At 38.3% G+C, this 20,323-nt stretch overlaps 3 protein-coding genes across 5 annotated transcripts; all 3 read right to left on the minus strand.

Annotated features, from left to right (window-relative positions):
• Nucleotides 1-96: 96 nt before the first annotated feature.
• tnfsf10 (TNF superfamily member 10) lies at nucleotides 97-4,851 on the minus strand. Its single transcript, XM_057322881.1, has 5 exons — nucleotides 4,658-4,851; nucleotides 3,651-3,797; nucleotides 3,376-3,421; nucleotides 3,163-3,279; nucleotides 97-2,673 (listed from the first exon to the last, which is right to left on the minus strand). The coding sequence occupies exons 1-5, from the start codon at nucleotides 4,847-4,849 to the stop codon at nucleotides 2,210-2,212; spliced, it is 966 nt and encodes a 321-aa protein (XP_057178864.1). The 5' UTR covers nucleotides 4,850-4,851; the 3' UTR covers nucleotides 97-2,209.
• A 6,114-nt stretch (nucleotides 4,852-10,965) lies between these two features.
• LOC130546949 (neutral cholesterol ester hydrolase 1-like) lies at nucleotides 10,966-14,786 on the minus strand. Its single transcript, XM_057322508.1, has 5 exons — nucleotides 14,551-14,786; nucleotides 13,779-14,001; nucleotides 13,603-13,672; nucleotides 13,319-13,490; nucleotides 10,966-13,002 (listed from the first exon to the last, which is right to left on the minus strand). Exons 1-5 carry the CDS (start codon nucleotides 14,686-14,688, stop codon nucleotides 12,382-12,384), a joined length of 1,224 nt encoding a protein of 407 aa, XP_057178491.1. The 5' UTR covers nucleotides 14,689-14,786; the 3' UTR covers nucleotides 10,966-12,381.
• Nucleotides 14,787-15,641: 855 nt separating this feature from the next.
• On the minus strand, nucleotides 15,642-20,012 carry LOC130546992 (neutral cholesterol ester hydrolase 1-like). 3 transcript variants are annotated; one of them, XM_057322594.1, is made up of 5 exons: nucleotides 19,772-20,012; nucleotides 18,769-19,000; nucleotides 18,249-18,318; nucleotides 18,001-18,172; nucleotides 15,642-17,552 (listed from the first exon to the last, which is right to left on the minus strand). In XM_057322594.1, exons 1-5 carry the CDS (start codon nucleotides 19,907-19,909, stop codon nucleotides 16,998-17,000), a joined length of 1,167 nt encoding a protein of 388 aa, XP_057178577.1. In that variant the 5' UTR covers nucleotides 19,910-20,012; the 3' UTR covers nucleotides 15,642-16,997. The 3 variants fall into 3 exon arrangements, with proteins under 3 accessions (XP_057178577.1, XP_057178576.1, XP_057178578.1); XM_057322593.1 differs by having other exon boundaries at nucleotides 15,642-17,618; nucleotides 19,772-20,011; XM_057322595.1 differs by lacking the exon at nucleotides 19,772-20,012 and having other exon boundaries at nucleotides 15,642-17,618; nucleotides 18,765-18,908.
• Nucleotides 20,013-20,323: the final 311 nt, after the last annotated feature.

The raw sequence follows: 20,323 nt of genomic DNA on the forward strand, positions 1-20,323 counted from the left end.
TGAAACATATGCCGTCCATATGCGAGTGCATGACTCGGTACTGCAACTGAATTGGTAGGTAAGAAAAACAATGCGTGATGGTGTATCTATAACATGACGATTGATGTGGCATTGTCATTTTTAAGTGCTTTTAATGAAATGATTTAATTCCCAGTAAAGTCACATAAAATTGCAATGCAGGCAGAGCATCAAATAAAAGAACATCTATAAATATCATGTTGATGTCCTTAAAGGGATAGTTTACCTAGTAATGAAAATTCTGTCATCATTTACTCTTGTCGTTTCAAACCTGTATGGCTTTCTTTCTTTCTGCAGAACACAAAAGAAGATATTTCAAACAATATCAGCGGTGCCCATTGACTTGCATTGGTTGTGTCCGTACAATAGAAGTGATGTGTACTGCCATTGTTTACCAACATTCTTCTTCAAAGTATCTTCTTTTGTGGTCAGAAGAAGTCATACAGGTTTGAAATGACAAGAGGGTGACAAAATGACAGAAGTTTCATTTATGGGTGAACTATCCCTTTAACTGGTGTCTGCAGTACCTTTAAAATCTAAATCACCCAAATTAATATTCTGAATTGAATGTTAAGGTTATTAAACACTGGTTTCCCAAAGATCAATTGATGTATTTAATGATAGTCTGATACGTAATGTAATAAGTCTATGGAGTGCTGTAAATGCATTGGATTTCTGCCCAGTCGTATTCATGAACATACACCACAAGAGGGCGAAATAGAGAAAAAAAGCATGTATGACTGCATGATAGATAACCCAAATCAAAGCTGGAGTTTTAGAAAAAAGTTTTATGATGCAATAACAGGAAACATATTTTAGACTGTACATAAAATGGGTTTGATAAATGAAAAACAGGCACAGAAAGTAGATGATTCCTGTGGATAACAAAGACATTTTAAATGTATTCATATTCTTGGATATGCATCGCAAAAATGGTTTCCATGCTGTCTATGTGACACAATCTGCAAATAAATAAGCAGTTATTGTTTGCATGTAGGCACATATTGGACAATGATGCAAAACACGCGCAACTGCGGCAGTTGAATAAGACGTTGTTAAACTCCACTAGCAATTATACAAATGTGTAAAGTTCACCCAAAAAAAAGACTTTCTTTTACTGAATATGTGACATTTTCTTCTGTGGAACACAAAAGAAGATATTTTGAGAAATGTCTCAGTGGTTTTGTGTCCATACAATGGAAGTCAATGGAGTCCAGTGTTGTTTAGTTACCAACATTTTTCAAAATATATTTTGTTTTGTTCTGCAGAAGAAAGTCATGCAGGTGTGAAATGACTTAAGAGTGAATGATGGACGAAGTTTCGTTTGGGTGAATCTGCCCCTTTAAAAGTGTCTAACTGTGTGCACTTCAGACAACATACATGGTGAAAATGGTTACTTGTGTGGTGTCAGGTTTGCATTGTTATGTACATTGATCAGTATATGTTCAACACTGGTGTAAATGTATATACAAAAAATCTGTACAAAGCAACCGTATACTGTACAACATCACAGTGATTTTCACATTTAATGTACAAGTCCTAAATTCACGAGTTCATAAAAACACAACAAACACAATAATAGTGCAGATATTGACACCCAATACTACGCAAGTACAATCGATGCATGATCCGTAAAGAAACGTGCAGGTGCATTTCTTAAAGCCAAAACAGCGAGAAACAGAAGTCTCGTGTGTTTAAAAATAAGCCGTTTATATTCGTTTTCACACATACACAAACTGCTACATGAAGTCACAGAAGAGAAGGATGAAAGCCACCAAGAAAAGCCTGCAGCTCATCCTAAGGCACACTTGCTTTGAGTCACACCTTCCTTTTCCTGCCCGGACAGACACCCCAGGTCCAAACAACCCGGCAAGCCCGCACTTTTCTCCGCCCCTCCAGGCAGACTTGATGAGTTTACGCTCCGTTCGCAGTGCATTCCAACGCTAAAAAAAACTGATTTATGATTGAACGCGCTGGGCGAGCACAAAAAAGCGCCACATGTTTGCCCCCTTCCCAGATCTCTTCAATCACAGTTAACAGTTTTGGCAGGATACGGTGCATCTCGGCAAACACGTCCAAATGTTTTGCGGCGTTTGGCTGCCTATCAAAGACCGCTCAGGTAAAAATGCCGAGCAAGCCGAGTCTTGTCTCTCATCTCGAGTGCGTTTTCCACGCCGTGTCACTGTTGTGTCTAGCTCACCAAGAACGCACCGAAAAAGCTTGACTTCTCGTCCATATCGATGGTGCTCACGTTGCTGACCGTCACGAACACTCTATCCCCCCCTCCGAGCTGAAAAAGGCCCGCTTGGTAGATCGAGTACAGCCCGTATTCCGTGTCACGTGACCAGCACGTCGTCCGGGCGTTCTTCATAAGAAATATGGGCACCTGGTACGAGCTCACTTTTTTATAAACGTACTGCAACATCGGTTTTCCCCGGACGGACTCGCCCGACGTGCCGTCCTCTTCCTCCTTATCTTTCTCCACATCCTCTATAAGCGTGTGTTTGAAGTAAGTTTGCGAGTAGATGTAATACAGGCCCGCCTGCGGCACCACCAGTTCCCCGTCACTTAACTCAACGTTCTGGAGAAACGCCAAACCCGTTTCAGACTCCCACGATTGGATCTTCTGGCCGTAGACCTTCCTGTTCGGTAGACCTGCATCGTCAAGCCAAATACAAGGATTATGGGTTGGGTTTGACAGAAAAGCCGTATTGTTTCAGCATTTGGCAGCTTGTTTCAAAGACGCGGCTCAAATTACAAACCAGTTTTTGTTTTAGCCAAATGACCATAGAGAGATGATGAAACGGCGACTGGAGAGACATCATAAATATGTCCTCTGCCCTACATAAAAGCCGTGAAGTGTTTTATGAGCTCCTTTTCAAGGAAGCCAGCATGTAAACAAAGCGCACAGTCATTGTTCAGTGCGCTTCAAGATTTCTGTGTAGTTATGAAGAATTTTATCTGATTTGGACTTCATCCAATCTGTCCACTAGCTCAGTGCGGTTTATTTTGACTTTACTCTCTATGGAACAGGTGAATGTGGACTCTCAGATTAGGATTTAGAAACAAAAGCTGCATGAGGTAAATGCCAACAAATCCCAGATAAATTTGGTTTCATTATGTCTTTCCTGAAACGAGACTCACCTCCTGACTTTTCTGGTTCTGGTATATAACTGCCTGTCACGTGTGCTGCAATCTTGGGCCGAGGGGAATCGTCCTGGTCTTGGATCACCAGCGAGGGAAGAACTCTGGAGACTTCATCTGTTAAAAATCCCACACGTACGTTTACAGTTCAGAGTTTATATATTTGAGCACAAATAATCTTAATGTGTTTTGGCTCTTTATCTTGCAACATACCTTTGACCGCTGATGAAATTTCTTTCTGATAACGACTGGACATGGACTGTTGAACATATGAAAAACATATATTAGAATACAAACAGAACTGAGTTAAACATTTCAACAAAGAGTAATTCTTCTGCGTGATTTCTAATAATTGGGTTTTGTATCTTAAGCTTAGAAAAATGAAGAAAATTCCTCAATTAATTAAAAACCGAAAAACGATCTTGGTCGTAATAAATGAGCTCATTGTCTCCGGCTATATGACTTCACGGCTCCACTGAAGCCGATACCTTTTCAATGAGAAAGTGCAGCTGTTGCGTGACCTGCCAGCAGGGGTCGTCTTTTTCCTCCCCCGCCTTTAATTCCTCACCCTTTATAGTCCTGAGGTTGGCACGCATCAGACACGAAACACTGCTCTTGGAGAAAGTTTCTTTCATCTGTAAATAACAATCAAAGTCATATTGAATTTATTAAAGCGTGTGGTTTTAACTATTTCAAAGGCAACATTTGCTTCACGATCCATTTAAAAATCGAAAAGCGCAGCTTTTCATATAACCTTATTCCCCAGTTAAAATACACGCAATCGTTTGGCTAACATAACATGTAAAAATAAGAGCATGTGAATATAACTATCAAACGTTATTGTATCATACACGAAATGCAAGAACGAGTTGATCATAATAATAATTAATTAGTTTACTGTGCAAATATTAAGACGTACATTTCTTCCTATTATAAATATCTGACCATTTTTTGAAATCGTAGCATGTAAAAAGTAAACTCTAATTATAATTTTAACCAATCTTAAGTCACTTTTGTGTACACGTAAATGCAAAAATTAAGACTCCAATTATATTTCCTTTACGTAATAATTATTATATTTGCATACATAAAAACCTAAAACATGTCTATTATCAAATCATAAATGCAAAAAATCTTAATCATGCCAAAATTAAGATTTTGTGCTTGTTTATTTTTATTGATGAGCTTTCGGTTTTTTTGTTTATGTTTTTTGTATTAACCACATTGAATGGCCCGCCTGCTATTGCTTAACTTGTACTTCAGGCTCCACTGAGCGACCTGTTGGCATCTTTCCACCTAACAAAATGCAAGCACAAAAACTTCTGCAAACAAACTCTTAGTTCCTCCAACCGCGAAACCCAGCAAACTTCATTCATTTCTTCTGAAATAACACCTTCACATCCCTGTCGCAACATGCGCAACAAAGCGATCAGAAAAACTTTGCAACACTTCTGCGTTTACGTGCAACCAAAAGCAAAAGGTATACGATCCTTACCGTCGACAGGACGTTGCTAAAATAAATGAAAGTCACAGCCACGGCTATAGTTTGCAGGAGAATTGCAGCCAGCAGCAGAAGTCCGATGTACTGCATGCTGTGCGAGCCTGTCATGCTGACCATTGCGTGTGTTGCCGCAGCTCGAGACAAAAGCTGAGCAGAATTCCTTCTCTGTACATATGAAAAAAACATGGAGGCGGGGCAGCATAGACCAACATATCAGGGAAACCGTGAACATTGTACTTTCCTGAAAATGCAGATCCTCTTTCGTTTTTGATTTTCTGAGCACTGCGAGAACTTTATGTAACCACTTGTGGAAGTGACCTGAATCGTCTGTAAATGTACAACGTCCCATAACCTCGAGCTTTGTAAAATAATTTAGTTTTGCTTCAACAAAGTAGGCCTAATTTCCTTTTTTATTAGGATTCGTGCATTGTTCTGTGTTGTAATGTCGTAGGCCTACTTTACGGAAAAAGCGAGCTGTATTTGATTTTTCACATGTGCTTGCAATCTGGTCCTATTTAGAAATTCTGGGGGGTATTGCATGTATTGTGCTCGATCTCAGGGGCTGGCCATTTTTTGCCTTCTGATTTAAAGAGCTATTCTGTTACTACCATCAAGTTGACAGGTTTTGGTGGGCCCCTTTAAAAACGAAATTACAAGGTCCAAAACGGCCAGACCGAGTTTCTTCCTGTTGTCCAAGCGTGTGTAACTCTTTATAATGCTATATATCGTTTTACATGACGAAATTATTTGTTCACATCACTCGGTAACACGTCTTCTTCACCCCAAACCAATTAGCAAATTTACAGCAAAAGTACAAAATTCTAACAAACCCTAACATGTATCATTAAAAGCAGAGCTGTTTTACATTGTCCCCATTTATGATCATTACGCTTCAAGACATAATAACTATAAAATTACCAGCATATCTTATTACTTAACCTATAGGTGCCACATGGAGGTAAATAGTGATTAGAAGTTTCTTCACATGAGTATTTACAGATGTTTTTTAAGTTATGAATGGTTCAGACCCAAGCACCGTCCCGCTCCACAGGCACCACAGCGAGCAACAAAATGTGCTTTTTTCATAGGCTTGTTTGTGCCAGATATGTCACGCTGAGATTAGATCAGCGGTTATAAATCAACAGCAGATGAACGGAGGTGACCAAACTGGCTTCATTCATCCTCGAGGATGTTGACTGGTCTTCCTTTGGAAAAGTTGTGGTCAGCATAAAACAGAGCATGAGATTTGGGATGAGGTGTTTTTACTCGACTTTGTTTTGTAGTTTATATCGGTGATGTTTCTTTTAAATAGTTAAGTAGTAAATCCTTGAGGAGATACAAAAACAGACACAAAGGAGACAATGGTGGTCATACAGTAAGAGAACAGAACTATAGCTTAAGACTGTAATCTTTTACTTTCCATTCAAGAAATTGATTTATAAATAAATCTGAGCACTATTGAAGGGACAGTTCACCCAAAAATCTAAATTCCGTCATTTATTCATCATCATGCCATTCAAAACCTGTAAATGACTCTTTGGAAGACAAAAGAAGATATTTTGAAAAATGTCTTTTGTGACCATACTATGGAGGTCAATGTTGTTTGGTTTCTAACATTCTTCAAACTATCTTCTTTTGTGTACTGCAGAAGAAAGAAAGTCATACGGGTTTGTAAATGATGTACAATATACAACGCAATAAAATGTTATTACATGTAGAACAATAGATACATTGGTATAAACCTCATTCTCGTTCTTAATTCAAACATTTCTCATTGTTTCCACACCCATACTGCCTCATTCTGCGTTCTCTCCTTCGCTCTATCTCTGTCAGCCAGCTGTGTTCGTCTGCGGTCTCAGAAGGCCACGGTGTTGACACGTCTGTCCAACCCTGACTCATAGGCAACTTAAACAATGCAACAAGCAACTCTAATATGAACATATCTGGCACAGACAAGGTGGAAGGGAGGAGGGCACAACACAAAGGAGGAAAAAAGAGCGGCAGGCGACCCGAGGACGGGCCGGAAACTTGGGATTTTCCAGCAGAAGAGAATGCGCAGGGTAGATTTGGCTGGGATTTTTTTAGCTGACGCCAAGAGAAGCAATAGCCAGTGAGTGACAAAATCATTGCTTAGGTTGACCCGACCACATCAGCAGAATGATGGGTGTCTCTAGCGTGAGTGTTTGGGTTTTAGTGTGTGTGGGGTGGTGGAGGGAGTGACTTTGGCCCATGGAACATGAGTGTGGTGTGGAGCCGTGATTGACCGAAGTCCTCCCCCGTCGACTCCTTTTATCTTGGAGCTGAATGTTTGAGAAACCCCGGGACACACAATAAGCATTCTGACTTATAATTTCATTTGGTATGTAAAAATATAAGTAAGAAAAGTCAAAAGGATAGACTTTGGGTGGGCTATTGTGACTTGGGTAAAAATAAATGCCGTATAACCTTTTTTGGCTAAATATCCAAAGAGCCTTTCTGTTGCACAAAATGTTCTTTCTAGCAAATAAAAAGTTCTTTAGACTATAAAAATGTAAGAACGAAATGTTCTTTTAAGAACATTGACTGAATGGTTCTGTGGGGAACCAAAATGGTTCTTCTACGACATCACTGTGAAAAACCTTTTGAAGCGCTTTTATATTTAAGATGGCCACATTGCAACACCCTGGCAACCACCCAGCACACCTTGCCAACCCCCTGGCAACCACATAGCAACGCCCTTGCAACCACTCACAAACCCTGTATAATGGCAGATTGTTTTTCAGAGGCAACCACTGCTTTAAATCTAATTCTGAATGTAATTCTACTTGACGAAAAACACGACGGCTGTTTCAAATCATTCACTTCTGTTAAATAATCTGATATCATTGTATGACTATGTGGCGTGAGCGCCAAGGCTGATAGGGCTGAGCGCAGCTAAAGCGAGTTGCTTTTTCATCCTCAGGGATTTTAAAAACCAAGCCGCAGGGGCTGCAAATCCTGGCTGGGCCGCTGATAAATGTGCGATCATATCCGTTGCAAAGAACATGGGGGGTTTCATAGAGTTACAGGGTCTTGATTCAATGCTCCGTTGAGTTTGAGGAATACGGAATTTGGCTCGGAAAATGGGCCTTAAATTTGGGGGCCCCACTTTATCGTCAGAAAAAAGCAATCTTGTTAGTGTCAAATGCGCAAAAATGGAAAACAGCGGGGGAGGAAATGAAAAAGAGTTGGGGGAGAAAAATAGTTTGGGAGAGCTATAAAGTGGGGTGCTAACATTATATTCTGTCATGCTTAAGCCATGCAATTAAAGTGCCATGAGACGTATAGGTCAGGATAAAAGGACGTATTGTGACATCGCTTCTATGTAAGGGAAAGGGAGATTCCCAAATTTCCCTCTGGGATGAGCGAAGCAAAGCCGTGATGTTGCCATGTGGGAGGGATGCCTGCTCTCGCTTCACATCAGTGCTTAAATCAACGCATGTTGTTCTTATTTAAACTTTCAAGCAGACATGTTCTTCAGGTCAGAGATCTCTGAGAAAGTCCTCCGAGGAGGAGAAGACTCCTCTGATTTATGGAGATGTAAATGTTACGGGATACAGGGGTGTCGGGTGCTTTTAGAGTTTGGCAGTCTTTCTCTGTTAAGTTTGAGAAGCTGCAAAAGCCAAATGGTCATTCGTGGGTGGGGTGTGATAGATGATCTAAACTCCAAACACCAAATCAGACACGTCGTCAGAAAAATGGTTGCCGTGCTTCAAAATGTCTCCGTATGGGCTTGTGAATCTGAACGATGTGTCATAGTACAGATATCAAGTGTTGATGAAAACGGCTGTTGAGGTTGTTTGAAGGTTGTTGAGTGTTTGCCAGGTATTCTGGGTGATTTTAGCACTTTGCTGTGTGATTGGTGGAGTGTTCAGGGTGTTTAGATACTTGCTGCAGCGAAAGGTTATTGCTCAGATGTTGCTCTTCCACAGCTCAGAAGATCTGATCTGTTGTTCTCAGTTCTTTCATTTAAATATCAACGTAGTCTCCGATGTTTTTCCTTAAAAATGAGTGATCAAAATAGAAACAAACAAGACAATTGTTAAAATACATTAAGAGAAATATAAAACGAATGGAGTAAACTAAAAAGAATCTGGATTTGGGTACATTTGATGAGAAATGTTTAGGTTTATATCGATATCTTCAGTAATATTGACGTTGGATTGCAGACTTGACCAACCTGAGTTTTTGAGATCTTTTCTTTAACTCTATAATGTCTGAGACCTTTGTAAAATTTCTGGGTCTTTCCCTCAGGAGAAATATCAGAGACACGAGAGATTTCAGTTTCCATTTGTTCTCTATTTAATGTCATTGTTATCTGTGAGAAATAATTGAGATGTTAATATTAAAATTCCCATCACATCTGTTATGTTTTCTTATGGGTTCAAAAGAGGTCACAAGGTCAAAAGAGACTCACCTAAACAATTTGGGGTACGTTTCATGTTTGTACTACAAAAAGTGCAGAATTAGTAATGCCACTATTTTTAACCTAAATAAAACTAAAAAAATGTATTGTTGCTTTTCTGCCAGGACATTATCTATTAATTGTACAGACATTTCTGTTAATCCTATACAACACGATGTAAAATGGCCTTAAAAATACAGTATATTGTGCCCTATTTTTAACAACGTAAGGTTAGGTGTATGTATGAGCAAAAGCAAGCACCATAAACCTACAGCTTTCAGAAACCCATTGAGAGAACAGTAACTGGCTTTGTTATAATGAAATGACTGACAGAAGTGAACACAGGCTTTTAATGTGTGTGTGAGTCAGTGTCTAGCTGCCTCGTATGTCAAAATCTTGCAGGTATACTCCACAAATGACCATACAAAAACACAGAGCAACAAAAAGCTTGGCTTCGTGCAAGCAACAGCCCTTAAATTCAGGAAGCTTTGAACAATGTAAAAAATAACATTCCTTCTCGCACTAGGTATGTGAACTGCCGCGTTCACATCGGCCTCCTTCGGTTTTGTTTTCTTTTAAAATTACCTGAGAGCTTTCTGTGATTAATCATTTACTCCTCGCCTTACACATGCCACAGTAACCTATGAAGGAATCGAGACTCTGGCATGAAAATCTCTTCCTGAAGGCAACTTACGCAAAGTTGTATCAAAAAAGTGTATCAGGTTATGTGGCTGCCGGGAACAGGAAGTGCCTCGCACTTTGCCATCGAGCTGTTTAAGATCAAGTTTGATCATGTGACATGATCAGTCGCACTTAATATCTGAGGTGGTTGAGATAAAAACATCTCTATTGTTTCACAGAGGTGTTTCTGTCGCAGCATGAAAGACAACAGGTTATTCCAGTCAGCACGATACGTTCAGGACGGCCTGCAGGCGAACTGTCTTAAACTCTAGAAGAATTAGAAATCCACCCTTCTGTCACAGTTGTATGTGAAACTAACTTAACTTAAAGTAAAAACAGCACAAGCACCAAATCCATTCAAAGGAATCTAACAAACACTGAATAAACAAAAAATCTTTATGTGCGTTTCAAAAAAATGAAAACATCATGTTTTGTTTGTTTAGTACCGTTTTGTGTTTAGTCAAAATGTGAATGTTCTGAGATTGTTAGACTTGTGTCTCATTTAAGTGTCAACTTGGATGTTTCACCTAAACGTTTCTTCCCAGAAATACAAAATAGATACAAATGAGTTATTTGCTATACATCACTTTAAGTCTTCAAAAGAAGCTAAAGTGATTGCTCACCCAAAAATGACTATTCCGCAGAACACAAAAAAAGATATTTGGAAGAATGTTGTTAACTTGCACCAATTTACGCTTAACTGGCATTGATTTTGTGTCCATACAATAGAAGTGAATGAGTGCCTCTGTTGTTCGGTTACTAACATTCTTCAAAATAGCTGTTGTGCTTTGCAGAAGAAAGAAAGTCATACAGGTTTGACATGATAAATGATGAGAATTATCATTTTTGGCTGAACTATCACTTCAAGCTGTTCTATCTTATGTTTTTGAAGTTACATCAACAACTTGACAACATTTACAGTAAGTTAAAATGACTTGTAAAGCCAATTTGATTGTACTTAAAAACATGTAGTGTATAGTGTATACAGCAATACAATTCATTTTAATAGTATAGTTCACAATAAGTTTAAGCAGAATTGTTTGCATTCATATTGAACCTCAAATGTGTCTTTACAAATCTGTGCATGGATTGTGACATCATCGAGATCTCTTCTGAAACTCGAGTAAAGACACGTGTGAAATTGCTTGGGTCTTTTTCTCAGGGGAAAAATCAGAGGAACAAGAGACTTAGCAACGGTATCCTTTTTTCTGTCAATCTTTTATTGTGTAGCACAGGAATCGCACAATCACGACAAACTGTTTCAAAACAAATGTGAGATTTAAAAACAAAGATGATCATAATCTAAGCCTCCCCCAAAAAAACAACAATATCAGTGTTTCTCATACTCAACATATTTGAAAGATGATAGCAGTATCTGTTTTGGTAACTGGCATGCAGAATGCTTGCAACACAATAACAGCTGTCAAGAAGAAGTATTGCTAAATGTTTTGCTAAAATACATTATTTATTTGTTTGTTTATTTATAGTAAAACTCAAAACACATTTATTTACCCTGAGAATATCGGTACAGTTTGTTAAACACAGAAATCGATTATGGTCCCCACACTATCAATTAGAGGAAAATGTCAAAGCGCACTAACAACGCAAGTTCCCACAGGTGAGCAGGAAAACAGCGAGCACCAGCATTCCACTGCGCTTATCTGCACCCCCGGCGTTTCCCATGCGCAAACAGTGATGGATAGCTTCCCTCCACAGCTCCCTTGCAGCTCATGTTTCTTTAAAGCCCCATACTGCTCCGTTTTTAGGAAATTCCCTTTTGTCAAAACTGCTGACTGCCAACAGCGAAGAAACCACCAAAGACATTCTGCTTCTCCCAGACAGAAGTAGAACATTTTTCCCAAAAGTGTTGTATTTGAACAGATACGAGGTGTAGGTAAACATGTTGATGTGCTTTAGAGAGAAGATTTTATGGCTCGCCTTAAAGAGTATTTATGGAAGATATATATAATTTTTGTTGGAAAACAGAATGTACGGAGACTTTTTTATTATTCCACATAAATAAAATATAATCTTGAATATTTCATTCAAGCAAATGTATGAAATACATTTCTTTAAATCTATAAAAAATGTATAATAAACTAGTTCCGGGGTCCAAAATACCCTTTTATGAAATTTAATAGATCAGTTTAGCATTGCAGAAATCATCTAGATATTACATTAAGGTGGTAAATGAAGTTTTCCCTGCATTCGAGTATGTACATAACACATTCAAATCTGTGAAAATTCAAAAGGAATAAAAATGTATGCATATGGAAATAAGCGTCCCATATACCTACCCTTTTATACTGTAGATCAGTTTAGCATTGCATAAATCATTTACATATCACACTAAGGTATTAAATCAAGTTTGATCAGAAAATCAACCCTGCATTTAATTGTGTGCCTAACACCCCAAGTAGCAGCTCTCAAAGCAACTGGTTTCATCCCATAATTCATTCTTACTGCAACAGCAAAAGTCCCGAAACATTTTCTGCAGCATCAGGCTGTTAAGTTCTTTACAAATTGCTATTAAATACAAAAACAATTTGGCAATGTTTAAAATGCAAATTTAATATGGGACATGTTTAGTCCCCATACATGTCAATAAACCCAACTACAGGTTCTCCTTCAACCAACGGATGTAGTTTCCAAAACTTCGCAATGCAACCGCGAACGGAGTGGGCGAGAACGCAAAGCTTGTGCATCCATGAAAACCATCTTCATAGTGATCAATGGTGACGGCGACTCCAGCCTCCTCCAGTCGCCTGCCATACATCAGCCCATCGTCTCTCAGCATGTCAAGCTCACAGGTCATGATATAAGTGGGTGGCACAGCTTTCAACACCTCCTGTTCAGCTAGTAAAGGAGAAGCTCTCACATCCAGCATAAACTTTAGAATCTCGATCATCTTTTGGTCACCCTGCAGCGGAACCACAGGCTTAAAGTTCTTCTGAGCGGCAGCCGGAAGAAGCTGGGTCCAGTTGATCTTAGCTTTGGCTGCTGCTATCTCCTGGCCCTGATTCAGAGCTAAGTGCCTGTTCGCCAGCAAAGAAGAAACAAGTGCCTGAGACCCATTAAAGTACTCCAGCAAAAGGCGGGCCATGAGGGGAGCGTTCAGGATGGGCATATTGCGATTTTGCTGGCGGGAGGGCGTGTTGAAGTCCAGTGACTGGAGAACGGGGTAGAGGAGGGCCTGAACTTTGAACTTAAAGGGTGCACTGGCATCTAAGGCCATCTGTAAGGACACAGACCAATTATGTCACTATTTTATATATATTTCATATAGATCTTTTATTTATATATATTTATATACAGTACATATCTATCCATCCATCCATTACTTTATAATTAAATGCAACATTCCTAACATTAAAAAAACAAAACCGAACAAGGTAACCTCACCTTCGGGCAATTTCAATGTACATATAAAAGAAAAAATATTTCATTTTTCATCCTATAGCTCTGTTAACATCAATAACGAACTAATTTGTGTATTAGCATGCATTTGGCAATGTAGACACCTGCAGGGATTTCTGACTTAAACTCAATACCTGTTGGGTGACAGCAGAGGCTAGGTTCCCCCCAGCGCTGTCACCTGACACGGCCACTCTTTCTGGGTCTATAGAGTACCGATCCAGCACCTCCGCTGTCAGGATACGTTTGGAGGCCTCAAGAGCATCATTGTACTGATCTGGGAAACGTGCCTCTGGGGCTAGACGGTACCTGAACATAAACAATACGAGTAGAAATGGGTTATTAACTTAATTATGACCTGTGATGTATCTATAAAATAATGTAATCGACCACATCCAAGAAATTGTTGAGCATTTCTTACTCGACAGATATAACGATTGCATCCAATTCTTCAGCCATCCGTCTACACTGCGAGTCATACGACTCCATCTCTAGAAGCAGAAAGAGAGATTTAACAGATTACACTACAGATCATCTGACATTCTGTACATTAAAAAGGTTGTATTTATTAAGTGCTTTTTGCTATGCATCACCTACTTGCACTACCAAGCGTCCATCCACCTCCATGAAAATAGACCACACCTCTTTTTAAGTGGCCTGCTAAAGTGGATTCAAACACCCGCGCATGGACTCCAGCGAAGGAAGCGTCTGTGACACGGACGCCCGGGCTGGACTGTGCACTCTCTATCTCATTCCATGACATGAAGTATTTAACAAAAGCGAAGGGATGACTCAGTCCGAGGTCGTGAGCTAAAAAACTCTAAGTTAGAAAGATCAAAGAGCAGCATTGGTCAAATATCTCTAGGTCTGCAAATCCCTTTAGGAAAACAGAATGTGTCCACATTGCCTGTAAATGAAAACCTTTTTGGAGTTATAAACACACACATCACACATGTGTCCATGCTGGAAAATCCAATAGAAATTCGAATGGTTTCCATTACAAAACTATCACCTGTTTACCATTAAACCCACATATTCTGTCACGTAGTGTGTTTTGGCCTCATTCCAGTAGGATTTCATGTTTTGTCGGTTCGCTTCAGCCAGATAAGATGCATAACACATTACCAGTAGAGACCCACAGAGACCATTATAGATTCCATTAAAATCAATGCATTGCCTTATTAAATCCATTAGAATTTCTGTGATGTTGTCTATTGTATTTTTATTTCTTTTTATTCAGCAGAAGTGTGCTTGCTTGCAACGACTGCAAGGAAGACCTTTATGTATCCACTTAGAAATTATTTTACAACCGTAACAAAAATGGTTAATGTACATATGAATACCAATGCAAACCAATAATAACTCTTACCACGTCCATTAAGCTACGTATTACTGCATCCGTAAACAAGAGCGCCCATGGCTCTGATACATTGCTGGGCAGAGGGATATAAACGTAATAAGCGACCGCTATTGACAGTAAAATCGTCCCGAACAAAATTGGTCGCATTTTTAATGCTCTTCAATGCTCAAAAAGGTGGACCGATAAAAGAAATGTGCATGTCAACAAAATGGGTGTGTGTGTGCGTGACACCTGTGCCTTGCCTGCACAAGTACTGCCTGCAGGGAGGCGAGAATGATTGAAACTTACAGCAAATTTTATATTAAAGGTTCTCTTGTAAGACGTAAATGATCGTTTTAATTCATTCGATGTTGAGTTTGTATACGAAATTTTTATTAGATGTGTCAAGTTGTTTTACTGTGTTTGTTGTCTGTATATTTAGACACGTTAGGTCCGTAAGTGCATTTACATAGCCAGCGGCACCGAGAGATCAGAAGTATACTTTAATTTTAAGGTTTTGGTGTAACAGGCGCGCACGTGGCGATATTTAGGGAAAGCTTAAACGATCATTCTGTCCATCTCAGCGCTCCCATAACTGAAGTCTATTTGTGTGTGGGCTTTTATTTTGAAACGTTCTTCACTGGTCGTGTGAGTTGTTTACATAGCGTCACATTTAATGTACGTCACGATTGTGAAACGCCTGTCGGCTGCAATAGCGCAAAACATAAACATTGTAAATCTCTTAGTAAAACACTTTTGTGATGTAGCAGGCTTAATTATCCCACACTTTAAGATATTTCTATAATTCAATCATGCAATTTTCAATTACACGTCAAGACTCCTAATTTGACTGATAAATAAAGTCTTTCAAAAATATTTGTTGCCTTTTATAATCATACATTATCATACATTTCCTTGTATAATAAAACACTACATAACACAACATTTTACATTTGTTAATTACAAATCTAAGACTTGAGTCCTGAGAAAATGCCTTGTAGATCACGTGAGAATGTGCAACATGCAGAAAGAAAAAAATATTTGAGGATAAAACGTGCACGTTTTCATGGTAAACCAAACACTGAGCTTTACATAAATTGTTTCAGAAACATTCTTGCATTTGAAATATTTTATTTTATCGAATATACATTTACATTCAGTTATTTAGCATATGCTTTATTCAAAACCAAGTTCACAATTCATCATAAAAGTGCTAACAAAGTTAACAGATTACAGACAGAGTGGTAAAATAACAGGAGCAGAAAATTGTTTCTTATTGTGTGTGTAGATTAGTGTGAAAATCAGCTAAACACAATCATTTAGGAGAGCAACAAAAACTCAAATAAATCAGCAATACTTCAAATGATCTTTAAACAATGATTTTTCACTCAAATAAATGCATGTATTATAAATTTCTCATTTTGATTCAAAACCACTGGTCCTCTTTGAGGCATTGTAATGCACATCTGTTCATATGTCATGCCTAGTTGCAGCTGGAGAAAACTAGGCCAGTCAGCACAATGTGTGTGTGTGTGTGTACTGGTATTCATCACATTTTCCAGGTCCCCATGAGGGAAAACAGCTTATAAATAATACAGAATGATATTTATTAAAAATAAAAAAATGCAGAAAGATTTGTGTGATTATTAGGTTTAGGTGTTGGGATAGGGGATAGAATGTATCATAAGCCTGATATAAAATCAACGGAAGTCTATGGAATGTCCCCATACAACATGGAAACCAGTGTGTTTGTGTGTGTGTAGGTGCATAAAAATGGGTTATCAAAGCAAATCCTGAATGAATGAAACAAGAAGCATCTTGTTTTCTCATCTGCTTTTACAGTTTAAGACATTAGAAAAATGATACCATAAAACGATTTAGCGTTCTAAAAGCTCTTTTAGTTTAAAGATGTTTTACTTTTTTCAAACCACAATGCACCCAACTTGGTGTTTTGTCACCATAATGTCATACTGTGTACTTCTAAAAGTTGTCAAAAGGTATCTTTTACCAAGTATGCACATATAAAATATTATTTTCATAAAATGCTTATGCATTTTGCACTCATAGACATGTCCAATGGTTAGTTCAATAAAATACTCTTTAGATTGGTAAAGCCCCTTCCACCTTATCTGGATAAAATTCTGTCAACACAGAAGCATCTTTTGCATAATCTGGATCATCCTGAATTTTATGGCATTACCCATATAATACAAAGTAGTAGTATCCCACTTATACTAAAACAATAGTATATTGATAACTATTTAAATTCAGAGGTAAAGATGTAATATTTCAGTGGCATTGAAAATCATTGTGCTTTTTTCCTATTCAGTTTTTCACAAATACTCTGTTGCATTGAATCGTTGCATAAAAGGATTCCTTCTAAACGGTTTAAAATAAAAATAAATTTAACATAAAAATAGAAATCTATTGAATCTGTCTCATATTATATCTCATATTATATGTTCCAAAAAGAACCGCTAGAGGTTTTTAATTAGCCATTGGATGTAGTTCCCAAAACTCCGGAATCCCACAGAGAATCGGAAGGGTCCGAAAGCAAAGCTCGTGCATCCATGGAAACCATCTTCATAGTGATCAATGCTGACGGCGACTCCAGCCTCCTCCAGTCGCCTGCCGTACATCAGTCCCTCGTCTCTCAGAACATCGTGTTCACAGGTCAAGATGTAAGCAGGAGGCACAGCCTTCAACACGTCCAGCTCAGCTAATAAAGGAGAAGCTCTCACATCCAGAAGACCTGGCAGCATCTCCACCAGCTTTGGGTCACCCTGCAGTGGAACCACAGGCTTAAAGTTCTTCTGAACGGCCGCCGGAAGAAGCTGGGTCCAGTTGATCTTAGCTTTGGCTGCTGCTATCTCCTGGCCCTGATTCAGAGCTGTGTGGTTGTTTGCCAGTAAAGCAGGAACAAGTGTAGGATCTCCATTGAGGTACTCCAGCCAAAAGCGAGCCATGAGTGGACGGTGGAGAATAGGAATGTTGCCATTCTGCTGGTAGGAGGGCGTGTTAAAGTCCAGAGCCTGGAGAACGGGGTAGAGAAGAGCCTGAACTTTGAATTTAATAGGAATGCTGTTGTCCAATGCCATCTGTCAAAAACATAAATAAACAAATGTGTATTTAAGCCATTTAGTGAGCAGCTCTAAGGTAGGGTTACGATATTTATATATGATTTAATATGTTGTTGCTTGGTTTTACTATTGAGAGAAATTATTAAGTGTCTGCCAAATGCATAAATGTAAATACATGTTGTTATTATTATTATTATTATTATTATTAAGAGAAATACATGTTAATGTATTTAAACATTGTTTAAATTTAAACATAAATGTTAATGGTTTATACATAGTTAGCACTTAAACATTTTCCACACTCCTTTTTATCTTTTGGCTTTGCTTCCCCTCGATGATGAAAATATGCGTATTAGCATAGATTTGGGACCGTAAAGACATTACAGGAATTTCTTTATACCCGTTGCGCAACAGCAGCGGCTAGGTTGGCCCCAGCGCTGTCACCTGACACGGCCACTCTTTCTGGGTCTATAGAGTACCGATCCAGCACCTCCGCTGTCAGGATACGTTTGGAGGCCTCAAGAGCATCATTGTACTGATCTGGGAAACGTGCCTCTGGGGCTAGACGGTACCTGAACAGAAAAATGAATGAATTATACAAACAATATAAAAATTATGCAAAACCAATTTAAAAGGGATATTACTTACTCAATAGATATTACAACTGCATCCAGTTCTTCAGCCATAGTTCTGCACTGAAGAAAATATGTTTGCATCTCTTAAAACAAAACAAACAAACAAAAACAAATAGATTAAACACACATTTTACCAATAGAAGTTATTTTCACTTTCATAAAGAAAGATCAAGGGATGCAAGTGTTGGAATTCTGAATAACATTCACATGTGTGGTTCTAAAACAAACACGAACAGACTCACTTTTGTTTTGCAGTGTACAAATCTGACATTCAGAGTATGAATAATAATCTGTACCAAAATCTTAATCTCCATTGTGAAAAGTATTCCCATGTTCAACCACCCGAGGGTGCTTAGAGCCCATCTGTTCACAGTGAACACTTCAGTGAACTGTGCAGAATCTAAAGACTCATTAAGACTTTTTAAGAACTCCGAAAACATCTCGTTTGTCTACTACATCTAACACACTCAAAAGAATATAGTTACACGGATCACATGCAATTTAACTAATAAACTAATAACTACATCACCTACTTCCACTGCCGAGCGTCCATCCACCTCCATGGAAATAAACTACTCCTCTTTTTAAATGCTGCTGCAGGCTTGTTAAAGTGGGCTGAAATACTTGCGCCTGGACTCCAGAGAATGAAGTATCTGTGACCCGGACTTTTAGGGTTGATTTTGGGCCCCATATCACATCCCATGAAGTAGCATATCTCATGAGATCAAAGGGGCCACTCAGTCCAAGATTGTGAGCTAAAAAACTCTACCAGAAAAAAAGGGAAAAGTTAGAAAGCACCTGTTCTATCATTATATATAACATTGTCTATGTTGCATGGTGAGTAATCTGGACAGTCTTGAATGTGTGCGTCTGTGATGGGATATTACTGCAGTGGTTCTCAAACTGGGGGACACACATTTTGATGCATTTTATGAAATATAGAAATGTATCATACATTTTGTGCAATCAAACATCAGAAAAATAAGACCACCAACCAAAAGAGTTGATGTTTCAGCACACACTGAATATGTTTTGGGTTAAATTCATTTTTTAAGTTTAAGATTATAAATCTTTATGTGGGGGGCAGCAATGCACTCTATACACAAAAGGGGTCTTACAACAAAAGTTTGAGAACCACTGTATTTTATTACTGTATACTATTTTCTCATACTGTACTCTCTGTCTCTCTCTCTGAAAATCTGTTATTTTAAACATATTTAAAAACAATGTAAATGTAAAATAAAAAAAAGTTAATAAAAACGAGCAGCCCATTAAATGACAATAAATGAAGTGTTTGGTTCCTAAATGACAAAAAAAAACATGTTTTTATTGTGTTTTACTCAAACCAACTGCAGTTTGATTGATATTAATTGGAATGCACAACAAAAAAACATGATTTTTGAATTTTTTTAAAAACGGAGTTTTTGGAACCAAACTCTTCAAATACACTATTGCTTAAATAATGTATCCACGCAGAAAATTAATTACACAGCTTTGATTACAATGTATAACATGTAAACAATTACAAATTCTTACCAAATGCATTATACCACGTAGTATTGCATCCATAAACATAAGTTTCCATGGCTCTGATATGGTGCTGGGTAGAGGAACGTAAATGTAATAAGCGGCTGCTATTGACAGTGAAAGCGACCCGATCAAAATCAATCGCATGATTAAATTTAATTTAAAGAGAAAAAAGCTGATCCCGTTTCAGCCTTGACATAGATACGAAGTGTATGAAACAGTAATATCCCATCTGACCCTAGAAAGCAGTGGTTTTGAAACCACACCACATTTTACATTAAAAGTCCTATAAGACGTTTAAGACGTTTGCACGCGCTCGTCGTTTTTAATCTATGGGAAGGGATTTTCCCGCTTGTATTTATGTTAGTTGAAGTTCAGCCACACATAACAAATTGAGTGGAAACAAAGGGTAAGCATTTCAGTCGAATATGACAAAAACCAAGCTAATTTTTTATGAACGATCTGAAATCGTAATATGTTCTATTTTGTATATTCCGTGTATTTTTATTCGTGCAAAGATGATTATTCATTTCATATTAATGAAATGTATTTATTCTTCTT

This window comes from Triplophysa rosa, linkage group LG23 (assembly GCF_024868665.1).
Source record: "Triplophysa rosa linkage group LG23, Trosa_1v2, whole genome shotgun sequence".
Classification (NCBI taxonomy): domain Eukaryota; kingdom Metazoa; phylum Chordata; class Actinopteri; order Cypriniformes; family Nemacheilidae; genus Triplophysa; species Triplophysa rosa.

Coding starts and splice junctions, on each gene's coding strand:
- tnfsf10 (XM_057322881.1), bottom strand. CDS start 4,849: ATGTTTTTTTCATATGTACAGAGAAGGAATTCTGCTCAGCTTTTGTCT. Junction 3,798..4,657: donor TTAGCAACGTCCTGTCGACG/GTAAGGATCGTA, acceptor TGTTATTTACAG/ATGAAAGAAACTTTCTCCAA. Junction 2,674..3,162: donor AGAACCAGAAAAGTCAGGAG/GTGAGTCTCGTT, acceptor TTGACGATGCAG/GTCTACCGAACAGGAAGGTC.
- LOC130546949 (XM_057322508.1), bottom strand. CDS start 14,688: ATGCGACCAATTTTGTTCGGGACGATTTTACTGTCAATAGCGGTCGCT. Junction 13,491..13,602: donor GCAATCGTTATATCTGTCGA/GTAAGAAATGCT, acceptor GTTTATGTTCAG/GTACCGTCTAGCCCCAGAGG. Junction 13,003..13,318: donor CCTCTGCTGTCACCCAACAG/GTATTGAGTTTA, acceptor GTGTCCTTACAG/ATGGCCTTAGATGCCAGTGC.
- LOC130546992 (XM_057322593.1), bottom strand. CDS start 19,909: ATGCGATTGATTTTGATCGGGTCGCTTTCACTGTCAATAGCAGCCGCT. Junction 18,319..18,768: donor ATGGACGCTCGGCAGTGGAA/GTAGGTGATGTA, acceptor TTTTGTTTTAAG/AGATGCAAACATATTTTCTT. Junction 17,619..18,000: donor CCGCTGCTGTTGCGCAACGG/GTATAAAGAAAT, acceptor TGTTTTTGACAG/ATGGCATTGGACAACAGCAT.